This window comes from Malus domestica, chromosome 01 (assembly GCF_042453785.1).
Source record: "Malus domestica chromosome 01, GDT2T_hap1".
In the NCBI taxonomy this organism is placed as follows: Eukaryota; Viridiplantae; Streptophyta; class Magnoliopsida; order Rosales; family Rosaceae; genus Malus; species Malus domestica.
Genome location: NC_091661.1, coordinates 18,731,142 through 18,740,676, shown reverse-complemented (window position 1 = coordinate 18,740,676; position 9,535 = coordinate 18,731,142). Strand labels below are relative to the sequence as shown.

Genomic DNA, 9,535 nt, shown 5'->3' with positions numbered 1-9,535 from the left:
ATCATTTTTTAGCTTTTAAACCTTTAGCCCTCTCCATTAAAGATGACCTAAGGGAAGCAACAAAACTTGGACCACTAGCTGGGAATATGACCAAGGGAGATGGCTCTGTTGCCATGGAAGGATTTTCAAAAGGTTCACGCTTGCATTCATCACATTCCATTTATAGGTAAACAGTAAACTCAAAGGGTAAAACCCTAGATGTAAGTAATTCCATGACTTGAGGGATTGGACTACTACTCTAATCATTATTCCTCATCTTTATTCCAACTCATTGATATTATCCTTTGATATTGGTGGAACGAAGATTATATTCATTTATTTTCTAATTCAATCTTTGATTCGAATGCTAACACAGTTAGTACTACTCCCCTTTCGGTCAGTCAATTAATTGTGTAAATTTTTTGTCATTATCGATTAATCGACACAAATTTTTTATTTAGATTTTAAAATGCTGAAATTTGGGTCCAATTCGAGAGTTGGAATTTCTATGTAAGCTCTTAAGTTTATTCTATTCCTTAAAAGCATGAGTAACTCAGCTAAGGGTGGGCAAACAAGGATCAGGATCCTCTCCTGAGCAGATGGAGAGGATCCTCCTGACCAGGCACATCAGGCCGTTCATTTTTTATCTAACGGTTATAATTATTATAACTTTTAGAGGGGCCCTCTGTTTGTAACCGTTGGATAAAAAATGAACGGCCCGATGGGCCTGGTCAGGAGGATCCTCTCCATCTGCTCAGGAGAGGATCCTGGTCCGGCAAACAAACCGATTCATATTATAAAATCAAACCAAACCGAAAAAATTAGTTTAGTATGCAATTTCTCTCTCCTCCTAGCTAAATTTAGTTAGTTACTGTTTAAAAAGTTATGATAACTAGGTATTTAGCTAATTTATTAGAGCATCTTCAAATGAAATGTCAAATTTTTAAAACATAAAATATAAAATTGACAGCCTATGTGACATTTTGTCACTTTGACAACTTTTAAAGTTTTATGCTCCATTTGATATGTCAAATGGTTGTTTTTTTAATAACACCTCACAAATTATTAACTACATCCCATATACTGAAATCACCCAATATTTACTTTTTAAATGAGAAAATATCTTAATACACCCATTTTAACTTTCCAAAAAACCCTCTCACCCCTCACTTCAAAAATAAGGCACTCTTCATCACTTTAAGAAAAAACAGAAGAAAAAATCTCGTTCAAATATAACTATTATTTTATTACCTTATAAACTATTATAATAAATGTTTTACCAAAAACAAATAAAATTAAAAATGCATTTAGTAATTAACTGAAAAATGAGGGCTGATAATTCATGTTTTGTCTCATCATATTGAATTTTTGATTAGAAAATATTACTGCTGTTTTTCTTACTTTTGACATTTATTTGGACAGAGATGCTTGAGTTTTTTTTATTGCATTTTTTTTTGTATTAAAGTAACAAAACAAATCTCATTTGGCTTGCGTTAAAGATGCTCTAACGCAGGCAAGTGGGCATCGTCCCCAACCCCACTCCTTCAAATCTTGACTTTAAAAATCATCCACTTGCTCAGTGGCTAATAAAACAAAGCCAGCAGAATCCATACCTACTAAACCCATAAAGCTAACCCAATGAATGGCATCCCCACTTGACCACCCAACAAACCAACCCAGATAGTGGTCTGTCGCCACACAATTCATCACCACCATGCCAACCTAGACAAAATTTTGTGGGAATTTTTTTCATATTATTTTACTGGTAAAAAAAAAAAATGAATAAACTGTACAAAGGCATAAAGCACTTTTTTAATACAGGACAACAAATGGGGCCGAAGAGGCTCGTTTTTAGTTAAAATGGCTAGAATTCTGCACTCGAATTTGAATCTCGCATTTATAGTACACAGAGTAATTGATATGTTCTTATTACGTTGAAGGTGTAGTGTCTAATAATGATATGACAAGACATTTAAGTCTATATTCACATAAGATGTTACCTAACATTGTACACACGCATATATATATATATTTTGTTAAGTATACACATATTTTATAAATCTACCTATAATTTAAATAAATTAATTGTAATTATCTTATTATTTGTAAATTAGTACAAATGGACCCAATGGAAAAAGAGAAGGCTTTGGGCATAAATTTTGGAATTAAAAATTTAAATTGTCGGTGGGGGAGAGTGGACTCTCCTCCTCCTCTCATAGGTTTTATGATAACCCGCCAAGCTATAAGCTGAGGCACTCCCCTTTTCACACCGAAAGCCTCTCTCTCTCGTCCTCCTCTTCTCCCTCTCTCTCTCTCTCTCTCTTCAAGAAATAAAGAAAGGAAAAGCATTTTTCTCTCTCTCTCTGGAAGCGTCAGTCTTGTATTGCCTTCTCTTCTCTCTCTCTCTCTCCCTCTTCAAGAAATAAAGAAAAGCATTTTTCTCTCTCTCTGTCTGGAAGCGTCCGTCTTGTATTGCCTTCTTCCTCATTTGTTTGTAGAGAAAAAGAAGGAAACGGTGTGAGGGTTGTGAGATTGAAAGGAAACAAAACTTTATCGGAAAATGAGCATCGGCGGCGGCGACTCGGTGGAGGCGGAGTACATAAGGAGGCACCACAGGCACGAGCCCAGAGAGAACCAGTGCACTTCGGCTCTGGTCAGGCACATCAAAGCCCCTGTGCATCTCGTAAGCCTCTCTCTAACTTTCCCTCTCTCCTTATCTCTCTCTGAACCGTCTGACCAAGCTCTGAATTGTGGTTCTTTTGATTTGGGTGGTGTTGATTTGTATGACTCTTTGTTAAAGATTGGATTTTTTTTTTGTGGGTTTGACTTTTTTTGGGTTTTGGAGATCTGGGAAATTGGGGACGATGGGAAGTTTTTCTGGGTTCTTTCTTATGTTAGTTCTTCTGGGGCTTTTATTACTTTGTTCAATTGGGTCGGATATGTGTTGAGAAATTGTTATTAGCTTTTTGGTCTTTTGTAATATTCGAGTTTGTTTGTTATTTTCACCTAATTTATGGTTGCTAAAAGTAATTTTGGTGTTGAGGATGATTTAGTAAAATTGAATTTTGTATGGTTGGGCTTAATTTTAGTTTGTTGTACTTATTTTGTTAGGTATAATCCATTTGGTTGTTGAAATATTGTAAGATAATGTAAAAGAACTATGAAAATTGGAAGGGGGTTTCTTTTTCTTTTGCCGTTTTTTTCTTTAATTTTAGCTTGCACGCAAAGAAAATGCTTCCTTTTTTTTGCACTTTCTCAGTAGCCAAACAAATTGTTAGTTTTTTAATGGCAAATATCTAGTGGAAGTTTGACGCTTTCCTTTTGGGTTCACTGTTGTTTTGTTTTTGATAAGATGTTGATTTAGTAGTGTGATCAAGTTGGTGTATTTTATCAGGTCTGGTCCTTGGTGAGGAGATTTGATCAACCGCAGAAGTACAAGCCGTTTGTTAGTCGGTGCACCATGAAGGGGGACCTTGGCATTGGGAGCGTTAGAGAAGTGAATGTTAAATCTGGTCTTCCCGCAACAACCAGCACTGAGAGGCTGGAGCTTCTTGATGATGATGAGCACATTCTTGGCATCAGGATTGTTGGCGGTGATCATAGGCTAAGGGTAAGAAGCTTTCTTGTTCTTTTTGCCTACTGGCGTGTTCTTGCTTTATCCAGCTGATTGTCAAATAGGAAGTACACTTGTGTCTGGTGCTTTGTAGCCCTTGTGTTTTAATGCCACGCGTATGCGGCACATTCCACAGCTCCACGCTTTACAAATAACTCGTGCCATCACCATGGATGGCTACGTTAGTTTCAGGTTAACCCAAGTAAAACTTCCGGTACACATGGCAGTAAAAGTTAAAAAAAATAAAATAAAATAAAATAAAAACTACTGTATTGATTTGTAGTTTGGGACTGTTCCATCTGCGTGCCTGAGGGTTTCTTATATGTTAATTTGTGACTGCTCTTTAATCACCAGCATATATTTTAGGGTTCCCTGGCTGTGAATACATCACGAGTAACCGTTTAGCTTGGATTTCAATGCTTTTGAAAATGTTTTTTCGTTTTAATATCTTAATTTTCCAAATTGTGTTGCAAATAATTGATTTGTTTTGCTTTCTATTTATAGATGGAGTGGATAGAGAGTGTGTTTGACTGCTAGCATTAGCTGCTTGTTTGTGATAGCCATAGGCACTCAGTCGTGGATCGGGCCATGTGTATGTCTAGGTCCCATCGAATTATCTCACATGCTACATATGCATGGTATGAGGAATGCATGTAACATGTGCCTGCAGATATTGTTCCTTGGTGATTGCCCTTGGCAATATTCTCGACTTGTCTCAAGACTTAATCTTAAAACATGTAATATTGATAATGGCAATTTTTGTCTGGCTTTTAGTTTGTTGGAATTTTGTTTTAGGCAGATGACGCTGCCAGGATCTGGCCATCACATGCATGAAATATGTATATTTTGTTAATTTATCATGCTCAATTTAGTTTTCTATTTTTTTTCGTTAATATTTGGATCATATTGTTTACACTTCGGTATTATTATGTGGTACAAGTATGCTTTCCCAACCTCATTTCTATATGTTCTTTGGATTTGCAGAACTACTCTTCAATTATTACCGTCCACCGTGAGGTTATTGAAGGAAGACCAGGGACACTTGTTATTGAATCCTTTGTAGTGGATGTGCCTGATGGGAATACCAAGGATGAGACATGCTACTTTGTTGAGGCTCTGATCCGGTGCAATCTCAAGTCTTTGGCTGATGTCTCAGAGAGGATGGCTGTCCAGGACCGAACCGAACCTATCAATCAATAGTGGATTTGGGGGATGGCACAGGAGTACGATGGACTATAGCTATACCAACCATGTGGTTTTTTTGTCTTAGATGCTTTGTAGGGATAGTACGAGCTTTCCTTCCATTCACAGAAGCTTTGGGAACATTGCTGCTTTTAGCATTTCCGACTGATGAACATCCTTCCTCACTCTGGTAACGATGCTGGGGTTTCTCGTATTTGTGTTTCAAGGACGAGCTTTCTAGGTTTTTATAAGCTCTCCATGAAGGGAAAGGGAAAGCTACTGTGAGTTTTATTGTTCCTGGGTTTCGTGCATGGTGATACCGATGTTAGTACGACTCTGATCTGTAAATATATGTCTTGGAAAGAGATGGTATCTATGGAATTGGGGTTTTCATCTTGTAGGACAGGGAGGATTCAGGGCGTCGAGCCGCTGTTCCGTTGTTTGTGTGTATACTTTATGTATTTGCATTCTTAATAAGTTATTGTAATCGCGTTACTTCCGTTTTTTCTTCTTGTTGGATAATACGTCGAAACTTCAGTAAAAATGGCCTATTCTTTCTTATGATATCTCTGTAAAACCTTAAGAACATGTACATCTCAGGGGCTTTCCTAGTAACCCAAGTTCTGTTAATCTTAACCGGCTGGCGGTTGAAAAACCAGCTTCAGCAATCCTCGCAGAGCTCTGTGCATTGTAAGGAGCATTCACCAAAAACTTGACCAATTTGGGCGAAGTTTTCACTCCATCTGCCTTGATCTTCCTCACCAGCAGTCATTGCAGGTACACTCTCCTTCACTAAAACGGTGAAACCCGACACCATCCTTGAGTAAAATCTCGCGTTTACGTGCTAACGACATGTATTTTGCTGCTGTATGGCAATCGGAACAAACTCGTGTGTTCTTAATCACCCTGATAGGTTCTCCACTTTTTGTATTCATCAGTCCGTAAGTAATGGCCAGTTTCTCTGTGTGACTTAGCAGCAGCTTCTTCTTCTCCGCCTCATCAATGTTCTGATGTACACAGCTAACGTCAGGCTCATACCCGAATTTCTTCATCTCATGAACCAGATGATACAATTCAAAATATATTTCTCCTGCATCGGTATGAGGTTTCCCTTCGGCAGAGAACACATGAACTGTCTGATCAATTTGTATCCAGCTCCACACAGGCCCGTTTTTCACCCCGGCATTCTTCATCAAATCTTTAAGACGCTCTACATCCTCCCATCTATTTGACATTGAATATAAGTTCATCATCAAGACATAATTGGCTGGATTATGAGGTTCCAACTCAAAGAGATTCTTTGCTGCAATCTCTGCAAACCTCAAGTTTTTGTGGATTCGACAGGATGTGAGGAAAGCACCCCATATAGTTGCATCCGGCTTTAATGGCATCGTTTGTATAAAATCCCAAGCTTCGTCAAGATAACTAGCTCTTCCGAGAAGATCTACCATGCAAGAGAAATGCTCAATTGTCGGAGCTATGTTATAATCGGTTGTCATACTATCAAACAAGTTCCATCCTTCATCAACTAAGACCGAGTTCTTGCAACCAGAGAGCAGAGCTGTAAAGGTTATAGCATCTGGCTGCACACCTACTCCTCGCATTTCTTCGAAAAGAGAAATAGCCTCTTTCCCAAAGCCATAAATGGCAAACCCCATAATCATGCAGTTCCAAGAAGCTAAAGTCTTGTTCTTAGTCCTCCTAAAAACCTCATGGGCACTTCTGAAATCACCTGCCTTACAGTACATGTCGATGAGTCCTGTGGCTACATATACATCCTCAACGAAACCTTTTCGTATACTGAGACAATGTATCTCTTCACCCTTGTGCAACAATGATAGGCCTGCACAAGCTTTAAGTAGGATGGATATGGTGGCAGAGTTTGCCCTGATACCTTCTTTTTGCATTTGGATGAAAAACTTGAGTGAGCCTGCGTAATTCTCATTGTGCGAGCAGCCTGATATAAGAGCAGTCCATGAAACCACATTAGGAGTTAACCCTGAACTTTTAATCCGATGAATCACAGCCAAAGCTTCCTTATGGAGGCCCCTCATTGCATACCCCGAAACCAGACCATTCCATGTAACTAAGTCGGGCTTGATTCCTTCCTGACTCATGTTACGTAATAGTCTTTCAGCATCTTTGAAAATACCCTTGAAGGAATACCCTGAGATCAATGAATTCCAAGCAAAAATGTTCTTGTTCTTCATATTATCAAAAACATTTCGAGCACTGGACAAACAATCATTCTTCACATACATGTCTACCAACGAAGTTCCTACGTAAACATCATACTCATCAAGCCCATTTCTTATCACGAAACCATGAACTTCTTTCCCATGTTTCAAGACACATAACTCAGTAACCGCTTGAAGAACACTAGTGATAGAGCTTGAATTTGGCTTAAAGCCCGCTTTTTGCATTCGCTGCAAAACCACCAGGACAGCTACATATGAGCCATGGTTAAAATGTCCTGACAGAAGGCAATTCCAAGTCACAATGTCTGGCTTCACATAAGACAATTCCATTTCATGGAAAAGAATCCAAGCATCATTCAAACAACCAAGCGAAGCATAAGAAGAGATAATCGAGTTCCATGTCGATAAGTTACGATCTTTCATTGAATTAAAAACTTTCCTAGCTGATTCTAATCTGTCATTTCTTGAATACATGCTAATAAGTGAATTGCATATTGACAAATCTGAATCCAATGCCCATCTTAAAACATACCCATGAATCTGCTTTCCTGCATTGAGAGCTCTAACTTTTCCACAAGCTTGTAGTTCTTTGACAATTGTAGAACTGTTTGCTTCAGCACGTGAAAACTGCATACTTCTGAACAATTCCAATGCCTTCACCCATCTCCCATTCTTCAAGTTGAGCTTGATCACCTCATTCCATAAAATATCTTCCTTCTCAGGCATTTCATCAAACATTTGGTTGGCACTTTCTATGCCCCAACAACTCTCATAAAAATTGATCAATGCACACTTCAAATACACATCAAATTCAAAACCCCTTTTGATCAAATACCCATGAATTTCCAACCCAGGCCACAACTTCTTCAAACTTGCACAGATTTCCAAAACAACACAAACAACTTTGCTATCAAACATCACTCCACCTCCATGAAACTCACAAAAAAGCTCAAGAATTTGTGGGTCCCCCCCAAATCTTCTAAGTTCATCTAGGCAAGAACTCCATGAGTGATAGTTTTGTGCAGAGCTGGCAAACAAAGCCATTGCAGCAGACCTACAATCACCAAATTCCAAGTAATATGTGACCAAATTATTTCCCTTGGCATCCATGTTACTCTTTTTAGACAATTTTATCATCTGGGCATGCCTTGCTTTCACTAAATTCAGAGTTTTGACCTGACCCAAGTCATCCAATAAGGTAAAGCCTGGAGCTTTTTGGGTTCTTGGGGGGTTGAAGATTGTCGGGTTTAAGAGGAAAGGTGTGGAGAGGTGGTGAAATGGAGCTAGTTTGTCCATGGAGGTTAGGTAGTTAATAAGGAAAGCCAAGGTAGTTTGGCTGTGAAGAAATGGCAGTTATGAGAATATTGGGGAGATTTCATATTTGCAATTGGAAATTGGGAAAGTGTTTGGATTTTTGGATTCTTTTGGATAAGGTCGATCCTCTTACGTAATTCTTTTTGAACCGGCCGGTTATGTCAGAATGATTGCTATTGGGTCCGGCCGGAGTTGGTTGAACCCAGTTAAAACACTTTTTGTATGCCATTTTAAAAGTGGCAAACAATTTAGTTGGTCGAGTTTTGATACTTTACGTGTGCTGCTAATTGCTATATGTGATGTGAGTCAGAATTGGTGTTGTTATTACCGGATCAGGATCCTCTCCTGAGCATATTGAGAGGATCCTCCTGATCAGGTCCATCGGACCATTCAATTTTTATCCAACGGTTACAAACTGGAGGTTTTTTTAAAAGTTATAATAATTATAGCCGTTGGATAAAAATTGAATGGCCTGATGGGCTTGATCAGGAGGATCCTCTCCATCTGCTCAGGAGATGATCTTGATATGTTATTACCTTTGTTGGTTAGAATATCTCCAACCGTTTTAGGAAGGCAAGGACAAGAACTGTGAAGTTGCTCTTCCTATTCATTGAAATGTCTTTGTGCAAGACCACCATTTTAAGGCGAGGAAGAGCAAGAGCGAATACTATTTACAAAATATTATTTTTTTGTATGCCTTGAATGTGTGTACCATGTAAGTTTGTTTTTTGAAAACAAATTTTTTTGTTTAACTCTAATAATTTAATTTTAAATAAAAAAACAAACATGCATTACAATTTACAAGCAAGCATGATTAGTTAAAAAATTAATTAATTTGTTTAAGTATGTTGAAGAAAAAAATTGCATTTTTTTTACATGTGGATAAATCTTGACCATTGATTTTCAATTTTTTTAATTGAGATGCACCAGATTGGGCCAAGTGACACAACCTAAAATTTTCAATTTTCACATTTTATTTATTTTTTAACCAAGTAATTACAATTCCAATTTCCTTTATTAAGTTGTTAAATATTTTAAGTTTTTTAATATAAATTAATATAATCTTATAGTTAATATACATTTAGTCATCATAGATCCTAAAAATAAAGACCTTAAGAAAGCAGAACTCATATTCCAGTTGCCACTAGAATAAAAATTAGTGGTTTCTGTATTTAGGCATCTACTACCATAAAAAAGGAAAAAGCTCTCATCGTTCTCTATTCTTTTTGTCCAACATTAAGATGGTACA

At 37.7% G+C, this 9,535-nt stretch overlaps 2 protein-coding genes across 2 annotated transcripts; one reads left to right on the top strand and one right to left on the bottom strand.

Annotated features, from left to right (window-relative positions):
• The first annotated feature begins 1,915 nt into the window (after positions 1–1,915).
• On the top strand, positions 1,916–5,335 carry LOC103413926 (abscisic acid receptor PYL3). Its single transcript, XM_008352390.4, has 3 exons — positions 1,916–2,662; positions 3,374–3,589; positions 4,577–5,335. Exons 1-3 carry the CDS (start codon positions 2,540–2,542, stop codon positions 4,790–4,792), a joined length of 555 nt encoding a protein of 184 aa, XP_008350612.1. The 5' UTR covers positions 1,916–2,539; the 3' UTR covers positions 4,793–5,335.
• Positions 5,308–8,396, bottom strand: LOC103414026 (pentatricopeptide repeat-containing protein At4g01030, mitochondrial). The gene has a single exon (XM_008352477.4). It carries the CDS (start codon positions 8,266–8,268, stop codon positions 5,533–5,535), a length of 2,736 nt encoding a protein of 911 aa, XP_008350699.2. The 5' UTR covers positions 8,269–8,396; the 3' UTR covers positions 5,308–5,532.
• Between the last annotated feature and the right edge of the window lie 1,139 nt (positions 8,397–9,535).

What these genes read in the sequence shown, in the direction of transcription:
- LOC103413926 (XM_008352390.4), top strand. Translation starts at nt 2,540, where the DNA reads ATGAGCATCGGCGGCGGCGACTCGGTGGAGGCGGAGTACATAAGGAGG. An exon ending in TCAAAGCCCCTGTGCATCTC is followed by an intron (nt 2,663 to 3,373) that starts GTAAGCCTCTCT and finishes GTATTTTATCAG; the next exon opens with GTCTGGTCCTTGGTGAGGAG. An exon ending in GCGGTGATCATAGGCTAAGG is followed by an intron (nt 3,590 to 4,576) that starts GTAAGAAGCTTT and finishes TTGGATTTGCAG; the next exon opens with AACTACTCTTCAATTATTAC.
- LOC103414026 (XM_008352477.4), bottom strand. Translation starts at nt 8,268, where the DNA reads ATGGACAAACTAGCTCCATTTCACCACCTCTCCACACCTTTCCTCTTA.